General features: G+C 40.8%; 1 protein-coding gene across 1 annotated transcript in view; it reads right to left on the minus strand.

Moving 5' to 3' along the window:
* LOC126268219 (putative protein tag-52) overlaps positions 1–21644 on the minus strand; it is a 139173-nt gene that overhangs the window by 112438 nt on the left and 5091 nt on the right. Inside the window, exon 3 of the mRNA XM_049973846.1 lies at positions 8247–8468. Coding sequence (XP_049829803.1) covers positions 8247–8468 — 222 coding nt within the window. The remainder of the gene's footprint in view (positions 1–8246; positions 8469–21644) is intronic.

Below are 21644 nucleotides of genomic sequence, written 5' to 3' on the forward strand. Positions count from 1 at the left end.
GAAGTGTAGTCTGATGGATGTTGACACTTTATTTTAGGTTTTCGGTGTTTCAGTACACATCTCCTTTCTGGGAAAATGAGAGTGATTTATTGATTTGTGATACTTTAATTGATCTATGCCTGCCTGGAAGGATTAATATGTGGCTTCTGATGCATTCCACTCTATGGCAATTTCTGGTGCCATAGGAGAAATAACTGGTTTTATCTTGAGTCCAGTACTTAACTGTATCTGCAAATGCAGTGTTAATACTTCACTTGCACAAGAGTACATTGTAGAACAATTTTTCTGAAACTGTTTCTGTGGAGAGTAGAACAGCTAGGTGCAGTCGGGAAGTTAGGCAAGAGGCAGTGCAGAAAAGGGGGTGGGGTGGGGGTAGTGGAGAAGGAGACAAGTAAAAAGACTGGATGCCTTGGTGGAATGAGTGCTGTGTAGTACTGGAATGGGAACAGGGAAGGGGGTAGATGGGTAAGGACAATGACTAATGAAGATTGAGGCCAGGATGGTTATGGGAACATATGCTGCACTGCAGGGAGAATTACCACCTGCATAACTCAGAAAATCTGGTTTTGGTGTAATAATGTAGATGGAACAAGCTGTGGAGTGGTCACTGAAATGAGGGACGACGTGTTGGGCAGCATGCTCAGCAATAGGGTGGTCCACTTGTTTCTTGCTACAGTTTGTAGGTGGCCACTCATGCGGACAGACAGCTACTTGGTTGTCATGCCAACAAAAAATGTAGCACAGTGGTTACAGCTTAGCTTGTAGATCACATGACTGGTTTCACAAGTAGCTTGCCTTTGATAGTATAGGTGATGTTAATAACTGTAATTGAGTAGTTGGTGATGGGAGGGTGTATGGGACAGACCTTGTATCTAATCTATGTCTATTACAGGGACATAAGCCATAGGTAAGGTGGTTGGGAGCAGGGGTTGTGTAAGGATGCATGAGGATATTTTGCAGGTTCGGTGGGTGGTGGAATACCATTATGGAGCAGGTGGGAAGGATTGCAGGTAGAACATTTCTCATTTCAGGGCACAACAAAAGATAGACAAACCCCTGAGAAAAAATGTAATTCAGCTGATCCAGTCCTGGGAGGTACTGAGTAACAAGGGGAATGCTCCTCTGGGGGCCAAACAGTGGGACTTGGGAGATGTTGGACGAGTGGAAAGAAAAGACACAAGAGATTTTTCCTTGTACAAGGTTGGAAGGGTAATTACAACCTGTAAAGTCCTCAGTGAGACCCTCAGTATATTCTGAGAGGGACGGATCGTCATTATAGATGTGATGGCCACAGATGGCTAAGCAGTATGGAAGGAACTTCTTGGTGTGGAGTGGGTGGAAGCTGTCGAAGTGGAGGTATTGCTGGTGGTTGGTAGTTTTGATATGGACAGAGGTACTGATACAGCCATCTTTTAAGTGGAGGTCAACATCGAGGAAGATGGTTTGATGGGTTATGCAGGACTAGGTGAAGTGAATGAAGGAGAAGGTGTTGAGGTTCTGGAGGAATGTGGATAAAGTGTGCTCACTCATGATGAGGGTCACAGAGAGGTCATCAATTAATCTGAATCAGGTGAGAGGTTTGGAATTCTGGATGTTTAGGAAGGATTCCTCTAGATGGCCCATGAATAGGTTGGCATAGGATGGTGCCATGCGGGTGCCCGTAGTTGTACCCTGGATTTTTTTGTAGGTAACGCCTTCAAAGAAGAAGTAATTGTGGGTGAGGATACAGATGGTTATGCCAACTAGGAAGGAGATTTGGAATCCGTCAGGCATTGGGAAAGATAGTGTTCAATAGCGGTAAGGCCATGGGCATTAGGGACGTTAGTGTAAAGAGAGGTGGTATCAATGGTGGCCAGCAGGGCACATGGAAATGGTTGGTATTTCTAATATAGGATGGTCGGTTGTGATTAATAGGCTGAAGATGTTGGTCTACGAAAGCAGAGATTCTCCCAGTGGGGCACAGTAACCGGGCACAATGGGACATCCTGGGTGGTTAGGTTTATGGACTTTAGAAAGCACGTAGAAGGTAGGAGTGCGGGGAGTAGTAGAGGTTAGTATAGAGATGGACTCCGGGAGAGGTTATGGGTATGGGTTAAAGCATTTGAGGAGAGACTGGAGATCCTGTTGGATTTCTGGAATTGAGTCACTGTGGCAGTGTTTGTACATGGATGAATGCAATAGCTGGTGGAGTCCTTTTGCCCAGTAATCCTTGCGGGTCAAAACAACAGTGGTGGAGCCTTTGTCAGCAGGTAGAATTATAAGCTTGGGGTTAGCTTTTAGGTGGTGGATTGCGGTTCTTTCTGCAGCTGTATTGTTGGTTTGCATTTTGAGGGATTTAGTGCATGGTGGTGAGGCAAGGTTTGAGGTTAAGAAATTCTGGAAAGATAACTGGGGATGATTTGGGGGCAGTGGGGGAGGATCACAGTTGGATGGGCGAGTGAACTGAGTCACGCAGGGTCCAACACTGATCTTTGGTTGAGTATGATTGGTAGGGTTGGTGGCGAAAAAGTGTTTCCACTGTATGGACTGGGAGAAGGAGAGTAGGTCTTTGGCAAGTCCTGCACGATTGAATTTGGGGTGGGGCAAAAAGTGATGCCCTTTTCCCAGATGAAGCAACCGTTGGTTTCGAAAGCTTGAATTTTGTGTGTGTGTTTGTGTGTCTATCGACCTACCAGCGCTTTTGTTTGGTAAGTCACATCATCTTTGTTTATATACTGAGACTGTAAACATCTCAACTTAGCAGTAAGCGCATCTACTATTGTCACAAGCAGTACTGTTTTGCTCAGATTTAACACATTTCTTCTTTCTAGTTAAATGTGGTAGAGTGACCAAGGAAAGACAACGAAACTTATTTGTACAGTCTAACGGAGAATCTTTATTAGGCACTTAGATACAATATGAATGAACTACATATTTTTTGTAGCCTTCATTTTTGAGACAGTTCTACTAAACTTGTCTTTGAACATTGTTCTGCAGCTGTAATACAATTTGCATTTCACAAGATGATTCAAAATGAAAAATCTGTGTTCTCCATATTCCTCATTGTCCAGCCACTGAAAGTTTTCAAGTTTTGATTTCATGTAGTTAACAATCCTAAACTTTATATTTCTCTTATAAATAAACTGTAAAAAACAGGACTCATATGCCTGTAAAGACATTTCAATAATATTGCTGAACTCAACAGTTCGAGTGGAGTCCCACTGAAGAATGACCCAAATTTCCAGTTGCATATTTTTTATGGAGAATAAATAATTCCTTCTTCTCTTGAAGCTCACTGCTACAAGTAAGTCTCTCCTTACATCTCAAACAACCATACCTTTTGATGCACATGTGTGCTAAGTAGCCAGTAAAATATGCTACTGAACAAGGAAAGGTCTTGCTGTGAGAAAGAAAAAAACTCGTCAGCCTCGATGATAGTCCTTTCTTCATCCATAGAGGAACCAAAAGTGTTCAGGATTCCGTCATTTCCAGAGCTCTCCAACAGCTGAGGTTCATCACCTTCCTTTTGCAACACACAGTTGATCAGTAACAGCATGTTGTCAGTGTCAATCTCAGAATTAGAAGCATCAGAAGGCGTCATTAGTGAGTTAATAGTGCTTGTTTGGAACAAGCACCTTATTGTTATAACTGTTGGATTACAGTTGTTGTCTCCTTTCTGATGGTATACAGAAAATAAATTCTCAAGAGTTTCTTGATTCAATCTGCTGCTCAATAAAAATTTAGTGCCGATAGTTCGTTCCTCAAGAAAAAACTGAGTAATAGCACTAACAGCCTGGATTAAACACGTAATGCATGGTGGTACCGTTATTTTACCAGTCTTTTTGTCAATTTTATTTATGGTACTTAAGACATCCTTTGCATTCTGCAGTGTTTCCATTACCACTGGGCATTGTTTTGATAATGCACACCTACATGGATTAGAGGAAAATGCTGACCTGCTATTCAAAACATCAAACAATTTTTTCATAAATTCTATAAAAGTAGCTGTGTTCTCTGCTGTATCACTCTGAGTTTTAACAGCATTCTGCTTTTTTGTTGTTCTTATCACTGTCATATGTTTTCCTGACATCTTCGAATGAAACAACAGCAACGTTGAAAATAAAGTTGCCACTAAGCAGATTAATTCATATGCTTTTGAACAAATGTGGGACATCATAAATATAAAACAGTCTCTGTCCATGTGCAATGAAGTAAGGTCTTTTATGTGTAGCCTGTAAAGGTTTCACAACTCTTCTATTACTAGCTCCCTGACCACAAATGACGAATTTTGGTTCTAGGTTTGCATTATGAAATAAAATAATTAGTTTCTGTAAGAGTCCCAATAAATCCCCACGATTTACTCCTGAATTAGACCAAAAACATGAAACAGGCAGTTTACGGTTACAGTAGATGTGTCTAATCATAAATACAAGTGCATACGTTGTAAAAGTGGTATCCCTCCCATCACCCAAATCTTCTAGATCTTCAACTAAATCGAGATCTTTTGCATATTCCAGATGGCCCATTATCAACATCTCTTTTCTAAATAGATTTGTGCCTCAAATTTCTTGCTAAGTTGACTTAAAAGCTTTTTGTTAAATCTTGGTAGAAATTTTGTGACGCCAATCCATCGCCTGATTGTGGACAGTCCGGTAATACGATACCCAATTTTCGCAAAAATTTGTATGCTGCAAGAGATTTGTAAAACAACATTAGGGAGAGATTTTTCTCAATATAGGACCACACATTTTTTGCCCTTGCACTACATTGCAGCCAGTGCCTGGAGTAATCAGACGGGAAACAGAAATTGCTGAACACATGGGCAATATTATTTGAGCTCCTACAACACAACAATCTACCCTTAACTTTTGACAAGTAGGAAATTTTGTTTTCCAATGATCTGTTCATATTATGGATCCTCTGTTTCTGTTTTTGCTTTGTAGGAGTATCATCATCATCATCATCATCATCGTCATCATCATTATCATCACATAGCATACAGAGTTTTCTTTTAACTTGTATCACAGGCATTTCTATGATTTCTTTCAGGTTCACACTTTTGTGATGTTGCATTTGTTTCTGCCAGAAGGCGACTATCTGCACTGTATGTTCTCCTTGGAATATTCACTTTCAGTTCAGGTGATGACAGGTTACCGGTAGTCTTATCACTCCTCACATACTGCTGAACAACCAGTATCAGATGTAAATTTCACAGGAACTGCTGTGTGTATAAGCCGTTGTTTTGTTCTGTTCACGAATGACTTTTCATCAAAATGAGCATCACACAGCCATCTAATATGGAGTTTTTCTCGGTCCATATCCAGCAGTTTGACATTGCCTGTAACAATAGCTGCCTATCAGAAAAATAGAATAAGCGTATATACCAGTAACACATTTAGTAGCTCAGTCTACATTAACTTGATAGAAAAATTTGCTAAGAGAGCTCTTTGTTTGCAACCTTTTTTGGATTTTAAATATTATGATTAATCCTGGTAATGTGGTCCTACGGCAAGGACGTTTTAAGCCTGGTCAACACTGAGCGAACTGAATCAGGGAAAACTGAAGTCTCACGCGTATATAAGAATTTGAGCAAATGACATTCAGTCGTGTTTGGTTCATAAACTTCGCTTGCTGTCCACCGTGCCTCTGAAGTTCCTGCAAAAGTTAAGAAACACACGATTCCTAATCTCTTCTGCACAACATTACTTGCTTCGTAGTTTGCAAGTGTTTGCAAGTGTTTGTGTGATGAAATGCTCATTCTGTAGTGGTAAATTCCATTCAGCACCACAAGAAAATAACACTCAGTCATATTCAGTACGCATTCGGTAGTGCTCATTAGCGTTCAGCTGGTAGTCGGTTCTTGAGCAAAGCATCAAAAGAAGTTTGCCTCGCCTCCCCTGTGGCGCAACTAGCACAGAAAGCATTTGTCTGTGTGCGAACTGCTTTATGTTGCTGCTAGTAAATTTCCTCAGCTAGCGAAAAGCATCAACTGACATATGTGCAAAATTTTGGAATAAATCTGAAGAAGGCTGGAGCTGCAATTCAGTGTCAAGTGTACTAGCATTACTTCCGTGCGTTTCACATCTACGTACAAATTAAGATACTAACATGCTTATTTTGCTACACCACTTTGCTTGCTTTGTCAAAACCAGTGGGCAAAATAATCTCCATATCAATGACTTACATCATAGCTGTAAGTAGGTCTCCGCAGGCAAGAAAAATGCCATCCATATACGCACTGAATCCGCAAGATCATTATCCACATCTACGAAGTTGTGTGTCCACATTCTCAGATATTAACGTTTTGTAAAGCAGTTTAACCCACCACTGCTCTGACAAAAGACTTGCCTGAACTTTTGTCCGCTGATGTCTGCACTCAGTTATGATGTGAATTAAGGCTGGACATATTTCAGTGACAGTCATTTCAAATTTAAATTCTTTTACTTTGCATGTAACTTATTGTAAATGATATGAGTGGCACAAAATGTATTTGTTCCTTATTTTTAAGTAGAAAGGTAGTTAATTAGAAGACACTTTGTACCTAACGAATTTTTAATTGTTGTTGAAAGGGTGCAACAAACGCGGTAACATACAAGCGAGCATATTTTGGCGATGTCAACTCTGAAGTCATAGATGGCAAACCATAATTATGTTAAAATTTACTTTAACTAATTAAGAAAATCTCATATAAAGATGTGAAACAATTACTAATAAAGAGATAGAGGGGCTGGCCAGTACTTACCTCAGCTCAGTACAGCCGATAGAAACACAAAAAACAACCGAAAATTTAAGTTCCTAGCTTTCGGAATAAATGTTCCTTCATCAGGGAGGAGAGAGGGGAAAGAAAGGGAAGAAGGGAAAGTGGATTTAGTTACTCACAACCCAGATTATGAAGCAACAGGGAAAGGAAAACAGGGAGGGTAGCAGGGATGGAGGCATGGTTGCTACCCTCCCTGTTTTCCTTTCCCTGTTGCTTCATAACCTGGGTTGTGAGTAACTAAATCCACTTTCCCTTCTTCCCTTTCTTTCCCCTCTCTCCTCCCTGATGAAGGAACATTTATTCCGAAAGCTAGGAACTTAAATTTTTGGTTGTTTTTTTGTGTTTCTATCGCCTGTACTGAGCTGACGTTTTTAAAATTTACTTTGTCCAGTTTAAAGATAACCCACAGATATCCGCAACAGACGTATTTTTTTTTATCTGCAGCACAATTATTACTGGGGATATCTGCACCTGCGCAGTCCTGAATACTCGTTTGCAGCAGTGTTAGCGAGGTTTTACGCTCGTTCACTCTAGTATATACCAGGATTTTGATGACGGCTGTTAATCAGTTATTTCACTGTGGCAGTTTCAGCTCTAGAGCCATTTTCAAGTACCAACAGAAAGGTCTTGTTAAGTAATGCTTCTTAAATGGTGTTTACCAAATGTTATCACACTATGCTTTGCATTTTGCTATCCATATCTTATACTGATTTCGGTTTTCACATTGCACACAAAAATTCCTCTACAGCTAAAATCACAATAGTGACGCGAATAAATATTTTAAAAATTGGTCAAATCGTACCAAAGATTTCATTTAAGAATTATATCATATGATTCTTGAACAGGAAGGACTGCCACATTATATCAAAATATAAGATCTACAAAATTTAGATAGGATCGAATGCATAGAGCTCTTTATTAATTCTTACTCATAACTTAATTTTTTAGTTTACCTGAATTTAAAATCCACTTCTGTAACCTTTCTTTATCTTTGACGAGAAATCTGAACATTTTTTGTCTGTCTACTCCTTCCACAGTTGAAGTACTCACAGGCACTCGGCACAATGAGTTGATCCACTAGCAATGGTGTGTCAGAAACAGCTGTACTTTACAGATGCCACCGGTGGAAAGAGACTAGTGGCTGCATGTGTTTGGATGAGGTTGCCACATATTTCACAGAATGGAGTGCCATCTAGGAATTGGAACCACAGGTACAGGTATGACGCTGTCACCACCTAGTGGCCATTCCCTGACAAGGGTTGCCTGCTAGACCAAGCGATTGGGCAATCTGTTTCTTACATGATCTCGGTTGTTACACGTGTACCCTGCTTGGACTAGTTGATTTGCAGAATGTGCTTTCCATTTGGCCCAACTCGTTATGTGCACGTATAACTTGTTAACATTTATTATGTACACAGAATGAGATGTGTGTCCCAACCTTCATGCATATTTATTACTTGTATTGAAAACAGTAATTAATATCTCAAATATCTATGAGAAATCTTACCTGCATGATTGACAACACCTGCTTGTAATCATAAGCATAGACAGAATATAGCTTGAAAAATGGTGCAAGTCTGAGAAATGCTTCAGCGATGCAATCTGGATTCATTTTCAACTCATTCAGGAGTTCACCATTTACTTTATATAGCATTTGAATATGTCCAAATAAAGCGTTGTACAATGTTGGGGATATAAAATCAGCTTCTTGTAATGGTTCCATGAAATACTGAAATAAGAAATAATAAAACGTCACACTGAGTAATAAAGTTTGTCGTAACTCTTCTGGAAACAATTCTCAGTGATTATAACTCTCACTTGCTTAAAAACTTTACTTATACTCATTTAATTAATTAATTTATTTCCATAAACAGGTAACAATTCATCAAATAGAAGATGCACTGAGTTGTCAACTGGGATATAAACTAGACTGTTGACAATTCAATATATCTACTATTTGGTGGGTTGGCAAATTTACTTAACAAAACACACACACACACACACACACACACACACACACACACACACACACACACACACACACACCTGTTCTACAAGTACTTTACATTATCATACTTCCCTTTAAAGATTTTTTTTGGAAAACAAACCAATCTAGGAATCTCATGAATCCACAATTTAAAAGCATGAAATGTGGTATCCACATGTTATGCTGATAAAAAACATTCACTTTTAATTTCAGTACAAAAAGTAGGATACATAATTAGTTACCAAATACCATACATTCCGACAACTGACTTACAGGCATACTCCTTTTCTTTATAACATTCTATAAAACTAACTACGTTAAAAAGTTACATAATTATGAGGATCCAGTAGTGCTAAAAAGATCAAACGAATTGACAACCAATTAATCATAAAAGATTTCTTTTGGAGCAGAGCAGAACAACCAAGAGCAATAACTTCCTATTTTGCTTTGAAATGAGATGGACCACTATCAAAATGCTCCCAGTAGCACTAGATTGATTATGATATTTCCTGGATTCAAATATTCATCATTCATACGAGATCATCTGATTTTCTTCACCTTATTCTTGATAACAGAAACACTACTGATAGGCGTCAGTACGAAAAACTACTGACTAAACAGTATGTGTTAAAGCTTACTGTGAAAACCGCATCAATATAAGCAGAGATTTGAGCACAGTTGTCCAGACCAGCAATTAACCATATAAATGTGGCCCCAAAAGCTACAACAATGATCCCAGGTTCAGTAATGTAGACATACATAGGTTTTCTGTAAAGGACAAGGGGGAAGGGGGAGGGGGGGAGGGGAGGTTGTAAGAATACGTAAACAGGGTTGAACATCAAGCATATGAACCTTAAGATAAACAGAGCAGGTCAAGTCTTACAGGTCTGAAACCCTCCCACAGTAACTCAATAATTCAAACAGTTTTGAGTGCTTTCAATGCTTTACATTCTTTCAGCCTCATCTAATTTATGCAATAATTTTAAGGGGAAATCCTCTGGAGTAACTCAGTAAACTAGAAATTGTAAGGAAAGAGATTAGGACCAGTGTCTGGTTCAGGATGGGGTCACAGTTTGTTCATGATTTACCATGTGCACTCATAAACCATGTAGGATTTTGTTTTGGCAGCAGTCCATGAATGGACACCTTGTCTTGGATGAAATATTTTCTGCTGCTCATCGGGTCCTTGAGCAAGTAGCTGGAAAGTGTCCTGAGCTAAACATAGTGCTTTACTTCAGTTTCTATAATAATGCATGACATCACCTACAACTTTAATCTTTGCACCATTCAGTGCACCTTTAACTCATACAGACACAGATTCTGATTCATTTACTTTACGATGATTCCTCGTCCTATGAACCAACGGCATTGTAGACATATAGTAAGATGTACCATGATCTCTGTTATACACCTCACACATCTGAAATGCATGATAAGCAATAACTTCTTGGCTGTTAAAAGTCTCCAGCCCTGATAAAGTCTCCACTTTACCACAATGTACTAGAGCCACAGTAACACAACCAGTACCATGTGCACTAGCATCAGTATTAGTAAGTGTAAAACTCAGTATGCATCCACAAAACACTGAAGGACCATGCAGAGTAACTTGTGAATCTACTCCGCTCTTCGTAATAGTTATATTATCAATAACTTTATACACTGTAAGACGTGAATGCCTTCTCTTCCTAAAATACCCAGAACTTGTCTTAACTATCACCAATGTCACAGTAACATCCAAACTACTAGTTGGATCAAGAGGCAGCACACAGAACTGGACTAAGACCTGAAAACAAAAACAAGGCACGCTGATGGTGCCGAAATTCTTTAAAGAGAAGTTCTGTAATTCTAAGCATGGACTGGAGAGATATTAAACTGTGTGTTTTTTTTTTTTTATTGTGCCTATCTACCGGCACTTTCACGCTTGGTAAGTCATGGAATCTTTGTTTTTAATAAACTCTTAGTTTTAATGACTGGCTCTGGGAACTTCAAGAAACACCTGTACATCATAGGAATAGAGAAAGAAACCCCTAAGTGCAGACTATGTGGTGTAGGAAATGAAACGGTACTACATTTAATCTTCCAGTACGAAGCACTGGAGGCCAAAAGAGACAAAATATTTGAGTCATTAGTTCCTGAAGTGACTGTGTCTGACAAAGACCTACTACTATTACTACACTTTAAGAGTACTGGTTAGTTTTACTAGAATGTCTAGGAGGGGTACTGGTTGGCTTTACTAGAATGACAAGGAGATATACCACAAAATAAACTTAGTTTTGTTGCTGGCAACAGAGGCTAAGACCACAGCTGTTTAATCCCTTAGTTAAATCAGATCACATCTATACAGTTTAAAAAAGCTCATGTTCTAGCTAGGCAACCATTTACCACCAAGTGACTGGAGGCTGTCGAGATAACTAAACAGTCATCCACCATGAAGGTGAGGAGGGCTACAGACTTTCGACATTGTGGTTGCTAGTTATTGTAGGCTGCCCCTCCATACAACCTTAAAACCAACTGCAGGCAATACAAAGCACCAGTGGCTACCACAGTCAGCACTCCACTACAGCAACACCTTCCACTGGAGTCATTAAATGAAAACCAATAAAAATTCACATCTTGGTTTCTTAACAACAGCTTCTGATATCCCTTCCACTTTGATTATGTAACCTAATCAAAACATGGTATGTCAAAACACTGTCATTTTCAAATATCAAATACAAAGCAGCAACCACAAGCTGCAAGTCTTTTACTTCATAATATTGTCCATAAGTTTTAACACCTTGAGTGTAGCTGTTTTTCAATGTTGAGTGTCTAATTTGTCTGGTATTTAATACTTTATACTGTGTGTGTGGTTTTTTCCGCCACAGTAAAATTTATTGAGTGTATGTTGCAAGTCAACAGTTTTTAATCCAGAAGGTTTGTACAGATCTAGATTTCTCTTTTAAATGCTGGGATTGTCTTAAAAGAAGGTACTTTGTGTGGGTTGCTGTTGGAATGAAATAGTTTTTCTTCTTGAAAGATTGTGGTTTTTAAGCTCATTGACTGAATCATTGCATCCTCATAATCCCACTACCTGTTTTTACATATGTTTTGACAACTCCCTGGGATTCTACATAGAAATTTTCTTCAATAAACAAAACAAAAAGAATTCCTCCCACAAAAAGAGGTGAATACAGGATGCCAAGCAACCAAAGGTAACAGAATGGATAAGAAACAGACTGCAGTAATCATAACAAAAAATGCCTCCTAATGGCAATAGTTCATTGATTAGACCAATTAAGAGAGACTAACAGCATAGTCAGTAATTTTTACAGTCACTACTTTGTATATGAAAGCATCTCTTCAGATGTTTCAAATCCGATGGTTCTTCTGCATGTGTGCATAGTTTTTAATAATTCCAACACATGGCAGAGTAGTAGTGAACTACCAAACTGACTTATAAGTAAGACATTTATTACAAGAGATGTGCTGTCATTTAATTCTTGTTTGTGGAAAAAGAAAACATGATCAACACTTATAAGTTTTGTGTGTGCTGTATGTTAATGATGCAGATGATAAAGAATACTGTTGGTGATTGGTAAAGAGAGTTAATGCAACAGGAAGTGATGAAACGAAGTTTCACAACTGGCTACATTGGGACATCCTGTCGAGCCATTCCACTTGGTGAACCACGCAGGTACAATTACGTACGCAGACCAGATGCATTACATCCTGATAATTAGCTCTACAGCTATCAGTGAGCAAATAAAGTGCATATGCAATAATTGAGATTCTTGGGTTTTTGAAGATGTGTTCAAGGTGAGTTCTCTAGTGCTCACAGCAGACAATAACATTCGAAGAAGGGCCATTTCATCTGAACTGCTGGAACAGTCTGCAGCACCAATGGAGAGGTATTTCTGTCTTGGAATGATGCAGGTGATGGAAGCTGGCTGCATCACTTTGAGCCAGAAACAAAAAGGTAGTCACTGTAGTGGCACAGCTAGCAATCATGTATAAAGAAGAATTCAGACCAGCTGCCTCAGTTGGCGAAGGCAAGGTGACAGTCTTTCGGGATAGTGATGGTGTCATTCTCATAGATATGTTGACAAAAGGCTCAACCATTAATTTCATTAATTTATTGACAAAAGTAAAGATGTTGAATAAACTCGAGAATCATTTCCAATGAGTTCAGTCTGATGCACATATACATCTACTCTATATACATAGTCTGCAAGCTACTGTATGGTGGATGGCAGATAGTGATGGAAATTTGTACTACTACTACTACTACTACTACTACTACTACTACTACAAGTCATTTCACTTCCTATTCTACTCGCAAATGAGGTGAGGGAATACGCTTCCACACAGTCCCTAATTTCTCTTATCATTGTGGTCCTTTCATGAAATTTATGTTGGCAGCAGTAGAATTATTCTGCAGGATCATTCCATGGTTAATGGATGTAACATTTGCACAATTTACATTGAAATATTGAACTGAAAATGAGAAACAGATAGACCCGAATATGACACTATATACAGTACAGGTCTGATGATGAGAGCTGTTGATTTCCCACCAAACAAAGGAACAGGAAGTGTTACAGATGTAACAAGACATTCAATTTTTGTGGAATGACCCTGCAGTCAGCTTCAAACTCCAGTTCTCTGAATTTTCTCGATAGATTTTCGTAAAAAAATGTAATCTTCGCTCCAGAAATTTCCATTTGAGTTCACAAAGCATATCTGTAACACTTGTACGTTGATCAGACTTAACAGCAACAACTCCAGCAACACACCTCTCAACTGTTTGTTGACTTCCTTTAATCTGAAATGGTGGGGATCCTAGACACTCAAGCAGTACCCGAGAATGGATCTCACTCATGTTCTGTATGTGGTTTCCCCTTACAGATGAGCTATTCTTTTCGTAAAATACTTCCAATAAACCCAAGTTGACCATTTGTCTTCTGTACTGCTGTTCTTTCATGCTTATTCCACTTCTTGTCTTTTTACAAAATTATGCCAAGTATTTAATCAAAGTGACTGAATCTAGCAACACACTACATGGTATATGTGTACATTATGGGTTTGGTTTTCCTACTTGTCTGCATTTATTTACATTTTTCTACATTTGGAGTCAGCTGCCATTCACCACATCAACCACACATTTCGTTCAAGTTATCTTGAGTCCACTTAACAGTGACACCTTTCCATATACCACGGCATCATCAGCCAACAGTTGCAGATTACTGTTCATCCAGCCCATCAGATCATCTATGTACAGAGAGAATACAAGTGGTACCATCACACTTCCCTTCTGAATTTCTTGCTCCACTGAACTCTCACCATCCAGGACAATGTGCAGGCTTCTGCTACTTAAGAAGTCTTCAGGCTACACATATACCTGGAAATATAATCTGTATACTTGACCTTTCATCAACAGCCTGCACCAGGGAACCATATCAAATGGTCTTCTGAAATCTAGGAATATGCAATTCACCTGTAGCCCTTCATTCCTAGTTCGCAGGATGTCACACGAGAAAATGGAAAGCCCAGCTTTACACGAGTGATGCTTTCTAAAACTGTGTTGATTTGTGGACAGAAGCTTTTCAGTGTCAAGGAGACTTATTATATCCAAACTTGTAATATGTTCAAGAATTCTGCAACAAACTGATTTTAAGGAAGTTGGTCTGTAATTTTGTGGGTCCGTTCTTTTCCCCTCATGAATTCAGGAGTCACCTGTACTTTTTTCCAATCACTTGGGACTTTGCACTGGGTGAGAAATCTGCATCAAACAGAAGCAAAGTACAGACCAAATGGCACACAGTACTCCTGGTAAAACTAAATTGGGATTCCCTTCAGACCGAGAGAGTTATTTTATTCAACTCTTTCAGTTGCTGCTCTATGCCAGGGATGCCTTTTACTACCCCCTCCATACAGAAGTCTGTGTGATGGCCGAAGAACAGTATGTTTGTATGATCCTTCTGCAAGAATGATTTCTTAAACACAAACTTTGAGTTTCCTTTTTCTGTCTTCTGTTGCCACGCCAGACTGGTCAACGAGTGACTGGATAGAAGTATTCAGCCTACTTAGCAATTTTACGTTGGTCCAGAATTTTCTCAGATACTTGACAAGATCTTTCGCCAAGCTGCGACAGTTAAAGTTGTATGCTTCTCGCATCGAGCTTTTTACACGGACAAGAATTTCTACTAAATTTCATCTGCCGACATTTGCGTGTTTTTTTTTGAAACGCCAGTGCAACTATCTCTGCTTTCTCAGCATTTTCCGTTTTCTGTTACTAAAGCACAGTACATGTTTCTATCCTTGAACTTACTTAGCACAAGCTTCTCTACATTTCAAATTTTGTCTGTAATTCCTCTACGTCCATCATATTGGAACTTAATGAGGTACATTCATTGTCTAAGTAGAATGCCAACAGCTGCCTATCCACTGTGTCCAACAAAAATACTCTCATAGCCATCTTGATGAATTTATTAACTTTAGTAACCACTGTCAGTATATCACAATGATCACTAATACCGGCCTCTATGCTGACACTGTTGATAAGGTCAGGCCTGTTTGTAGCTACCAGGTCTAAAATATTTCCATTGCATGTAGATTGTTGAAACAGCTGCTCAAGAAAGGTTTCAGAAAACATGATGGAAACTGCTTCAGAATAATTTCCATCCATGCCACCTGCAATGTATCCGTAGACATCCCAGTCTATGCTCAAAACGTTAAAGTCACCTCCAACTAATATTGAGTGATCTGGGTGTTCCTGCGCCACTCGGTGTAGTCTTCCTTTGAATACTGTCTTGTGTGGAATTGGGCGCCTGCTGAAAACATCCATTAATTAACTTGAGTTCACTTAGGGCAATTATTCACACACTTCTCCTCCTATGGCATCTAATGTGTCTCCCAGATGTAAGTAAAATGCCTCGCTAAATAGTTTGAAGCTTTCAATTTCAGGTTGCAGCCAAGACTCAGTTCCAAGAATAAAATGAGCATGACAACTTTCCTGGAGATCACATCACCTATCAACCACCTTATGGCCCGTAACTGGCAGCCTTTGAGTTCCACATGTTTGGGACATTTGAAGATTCTCTACATGGCAACTTCTTTGAAGATGATGAGATCGTAATTTGTGTAGGGAAAACATGGTTACAAACACAGAACAAAAGCTTTTACCCACAGGGAATACGTACTCTTACACAACACTGGCAGAAGATCACAAAATGTGTCAGACTACATAGTACTATAAAAGAACGTATAAAAGAAATGTTGATTGATATTGTCACCAAATACTAACTCTTATGAATAAATATGATCGGAGAAAAAAATGTGAGACATTAAGATTTCCATGAGGGAAAAAGGGTGCACAAACACTTTGACCTTTTCCAGTGTTATATGAGAACAAGGTAAGAAAGTAGCGCAAAAGAAAAAAATATATATAAAAATTTAGAAATTATAGCGAGATGGGGCAGGTGAGCTAGCCTGAAACAGCCAGAAGAGACCACCACCGCTCTCCTCATTCCAAGGGCTCATCTTATGCTGAGATGTCAGCTCTGGCAGTCACTGTAGAAGATGGGCAGAAAGTTCAAGTCACAGAATAGTAAAACAGTAGATAACAAACTAGTATGAAAAAGGAAAAATGCAAAAACCCAAAAAGGTTGAAAAGAACATGAGTCACGGAGAACCACAGTTCAGGAGTGTCTGGAGGGCAGTTCTCTTTAGCAATTTCATTTGAGCTGTAGAACCAAATAAGCTGTAAAGCAAAGGCAAAACAGAGACAGAAATGTAATAAAATGCAGTGAAGTGGGTCAGGTGCAGTGGCCAGAGGCAGCCTGGGCATTGCAAGGACAACTTCAGCACCCAACTGTCAGTCCCCAGTCACTGTAGAATACTGGCTGAATGCTCAAGCTATAGAAATGTAAAAAGAGGTAATGAGATCACAGTGACAAAATTAGGATAAATAAACTACTCTCTCAGATAAAATGTTCTTCCCTAACAGCAAAGAAAGTGACACTTGAAGCCTTGCCCGAGGATGTGGCCACAAACCAACCAGGTGAAGCTGCAGTAGAGCTGGCAATGGACAGTACATTACCTTTGGCAATGGTGAAGGTGAGATCCTCATGCAGGCATGGTCTCTCTCACTGCGCTTAGAGCGCATGTCACATTCTTCCTTATTACAAATAATGGAAAATCCACGATGGAATGTAACAATATTATGAAAAGGAATCTTGTTACTCATCATATAGTGAGATGCTGAGTCGCAGATAAGCACAACAAAATGACTCAAAATTAAAGCTTTCGGCTGCTAAAGCCTTCGTCTACATTAGACGACACACACACACACACACACACACACACACACACACACACACACACACACACACAACTGTAGTCTCATACAACTGAAACCTCACTTCAAGCAGCAGCACCAGTGCACGATGGGAGGCGACTGGGGTGGGATGGGGGAGGGATAGTATGCGATATGGTCCTACTCAAGTCTGGGTTTATTGTTAAGTAGGAATGGGAGTGGGATGGCTAGGCCAATAAAGGCTCCGGCAGAGATAGCGAGTGCCGCACCTCAGAATAGGCAACTCTCTCAACCCAAATACGCGTCAAAGGTACAGGGTACAAGATCATGATTGGGTGCGGAACATCGAAAACCAATGTTGGCCCTGCAATGATCAAAAATTCAGATGCTTCTTGTCTACCAAATCTTAATTCGGAAGAATGTATATAAAAGGATACACCGAAATTACGGTCACTACGCAATCAAACCAAGAACCGGGGCACAATTCTCAATAATGATAGGTTAATTCTCAGACCTGTTACGACCAAATATATATTAAAAGATTTAAACAGTATGTATTATATAAAGATGTGAAACAATTACTAACAAAGAGATAGAGGGGCTGGCCAGTACTTACCTCAGCTCAGTACAGCCGATAGAAACACAAAAAACAACCGAAAATTTAAGTTCCTAGCTTTCGGAATAAATGTTCCTTCATCAGGGAGGAGAGAGGGGAAAGAAAGGGAAGAAGGGAAAGTGGATTTAGTTACTCACAATCCAGGTTATGAAGCAACAGGGAAAGGAAAACAGGGAAGGTAGCAAGGATGGAGGCATGGTTGTCAGAGAAACTAGAAAAAAATGTAATCAACCAAGTAACAGGCCCAGAATACTACAGCTGATGGCCGTAAGCTACCAGGTAAACGTGGTGCGGATAAAACTATTAAACGCCCAGAATTATTTTACCTTTTAAATATTAACAGACGTAGATAAAAGACTAAAACAAGATGATATATTTATGTAAAACTAGAACTATGTTATCTTGCCGACATTGCTAATAATCAGTCACCAGACCTGCTGCGACCCAACATATACATACATAAATGGGGCTTAAACCGCAACATATATACATCTATTTTAAAAAACTAAAACTATCTAATCAGCCAAGTCACAAGCACAAGGTGCAACTACTACTGGCTGTAAAACATTACGTAATAAGTTTTCAACTTGGGCTGATTGAACATTCAAAAGCGCTCTGTCAAAAGGCTCTACTTGTGGCTTGTCATGAAACAAATTGTGATTCGACAGTGCCCGTTAATAACAGGAGATATCAATGGCGATCTGCCAAAAGGTACTAATCTTGCCAAGTTATTAATAATCACAGAGCAACGACGTACTTGGTTATAACAGTAATTTCCACTTTACGCTCATTGAACACTCAATGTCACTCTCTCAAAAGGCTCCTCTTGTTGCTTGTCATTAAACAAATCGTCACTCAACGGTGCATGATAACAACAGGAAAATTCGGGGAACACTACAAGAAAGCCACGACACAAATCCAAGATGCGAACTTTGAGATCAACTTGACAATATACCATTTAACAGCGCGTTCGCGCACGCCACCCCCCCCCCCCCCCCCTCACAGATTCAAACTGTCAAACGGTGAGTGTCGCTCTACCAGGAGGTAATCTCGCTGGTGCAGCCTTGCGGGCAGAAAAATAAATAGCAAACACCGGCACATACTAGCAACCAAGAGTCTACTCTGCGTGAGGCAGTTTCAAATACCAACAGCCACAGTTTAAACCACCACATCCTTGTTAAGCACGAGGGGGCACAATACATAGGGAAATAGCAATCATACCACAAGCCGGTTACTCGATAATACAAACGGCAGAACATCATGCCTCCAGGCACATTGCCTCACCACCCTTCTGGACGAGTCGCTGCCGAAACACTGCGGGGCATGGCTTCCCACCTCAAAACAGCTCACCGTATGGTACAATCCTGCTCGTGAAACATGGCTGCCCATAAGGGCCACCTGCCATCAACTGCCTGTACGCTAGTATGTCCTCTCTCTCCAAAAGCCGCCAGTGATGGCACACTAATCACTGTGACCCCTTCTGGCGATGCGCCAGAGGAAGGAGAGCACAGCTCAGTATGGTGTGGCGGTGGACAATGAAGTGCTGCAGGTTAGATGAAAGGCAGGGGAGAGGTGGGGAGGGTAGCGGAAAAAGAGAGAAATAAAAGACTGGGTGTGATGGTGAAATGACAGCTGTGTAGTGTTGGAGTGGGAACAGGGAAGAGGCTGGATGGGCGAGGACAGTCGCTGACAAAGGTTGAGGCCGAGAGGGTTACAGGAATGTAGAATGTATTGCAGGGAAATTTCCCACCTGTGCAATTCAAAAAGGCTGGTTTTGCGGGTAAGGATTTATACGGCACAAATGAAATGAAGGATATCACGTTTGGCAGCGTGTTCAGCAACAGGGTAGTCCTCTTGTTTCTTGGCCATAGTTTGTCACTGGTCATTCATGCAGACAGACACCTTGTTGGTTGTCAAGCCTACAGAGGTTGCAGCTTAGCTTGTAGATTACATGACTGGTTTCACAGGTAGCCCTGCTTTCGATGGCTTATGTGATGTAAGTGACCGGACTGGAGTAGGTGGCAGTTGTTGGAGGATGTATGGGACAGGTATTGCATCTAGACCTATTACAGGGGTATGAGCCATGAGATTAGGGATTGGGAGCAGGGATGGTGTAAGGATGGGCGAGTATATTGTGTAGGTTCGGTGGACAGTGGAATACCACTGTAGGAGGGGTGGGAAGGATTGTGGGCAGAACATTTCTCATTTCAGGGCACTACGAGAAGTAGTTGAAACGCTGGCAGAGAATGTCATTCAGTTGCTCCAGTCCTGCCTGGTACTGAGTTACGAGGGGGAATCCCTGTCTATGGCCTGACGATGGGACTTTGGGAGGAGGTGGGAGACTGGCAGCATAAGGCACAGGAGATTTGTTTTTGTACTAGGTTGGGAGGACAATTATGGTCAAAGAAGGCTTCAGCGAGTTCCTAGGTATATTTTCAGAGGGACTGCTCGTCACTGCAGATGCAACGCTCATGGATGGCTAGGCTGTATGGCAGGGACTTCTTAGTCTGGAATGGGTGGGAGCTGTCCAAGTAGAGATATTGCTGGTGGTCAGTAGTTCTGATACAGATGGAGGTACTGATGTAGCCATCTTTAAGATGGAGGTCAACATCTAGGAAAGTGGCTTGTTGGATTGAGTAGGACCACGTGAAGCAAATGGGGGAGAAGTTGTTGGGGTCCTGGTGAAATGTGATAGGTTATCCTCACCTTTCATCCAGATACAAGAGATGTCATCAATGAATCTGAACCAGGTGAGGGGTTTAGGATTCTGTGTTTTTAGGAAGGATTCCTCTAGACAGCCCTTGAATAGGCTGGCATAGAATGATGCAATGTGGGTGCCCATAGCTGTACCCCGAATTTGTTTCTAGGTAATGCCTTCAAAAGAGGAGCAATAATGGGTGAGGGTATAGTTGGTCATGGCGACTAGGAAGGAGGTTGTTGGTTTAGAATCCGTCAGGCATTGGGAAAGGTAGTGTTCAACAGCGGTAAGGCCGTGGGCTTTAAAAATGTTGGTGTGGAGGGAGGTGGCATCAATAGTGACGGGCAGGGCACCCTCTCAAAATATACCGAGGGTCTCACTGAAGCCTTCACTGATCATAATTATCCTCCCAACCTTGCTCAAAAATAAATCTCCCGTGCCTTATGCTTCCATTTTCCCACCACCTCCCGAAATCCCACCGTGCGGTCACAGAGGAGCATTCCCCTCTTATCTTAGTACAACAAGGACTGGAGCATTCTCCGCCAGCATTTCGATTACCTCTCGTTGTGCCCAGAAATGAGAAATGTCCTGTCCACTATCCTTCCCACCCCTCCCACAGTGGTATTCTGCTGTCCACCAAACCTAAACAACATACTTGTTCATCCTTACACAACCCCTGAACCCAGTTCCATATCTCATGGCTTATACTCCTGTAATAGGCCTAGATGCAAGACCTGTCCCATACATCCTCCAACAACTGCCACCTTCTCCAGTCCGGTCACTAACATCACATATGCCATCAAAAGCAGGGCTACCTGTGAAATCTGTCATGTAATCTACAAGCTAAGTTGCAACCACTGTGCTGCATTCTATGTAGACACCAACCTGTCTGGCCAGCGACAAACTGTGGCCAAGAAACAAGTGGGCCGCCCTGTTGCTGAACACAGTACCAAACATGATATCTCTTATTTCAATGACTGCTTCACAGCCTGTGCCATATGGCTCCTTCCCACTAACACCAGATTTTCTGAATTGTGCAGGTGGAAACTTTCGCTGCAATATATCCCATCTTGCTGTAACCCTCCTGGTCTCAACCCTCGTTAGTCACTGTCCTCACCCATCCAACCCCTTCGTTGTTCCCATTCCAGCATTACACAACCGTCATTCCATCATCACACCCAGTCTCTCTTTTTCGCTGTCTAATTTGCAGCACTTCCTCCTCCACCATCTTCACCCCAGCCTCCTCCTTACCCCCACCCAGTCACCACTCCCAACATGCACTGGTGCTGCTGCTTGCAGTGTGGTTTCAGT

The sequence above is a fragment of the Schistocerca gregaria genome, chromosome 4 (genome assembly GCF_023897955.1).
Source record: "Schistocerca gregaria isolate iqSchGreg1 chromosome 4, iqSchGreg1.2, whole genome shotgun sequence".
NCBI lineage: Eukaryota > Metazoa > Arthropoda > Insecta > Orthoptera > Acrididae > Schistocerca > Schistocerca gregaria.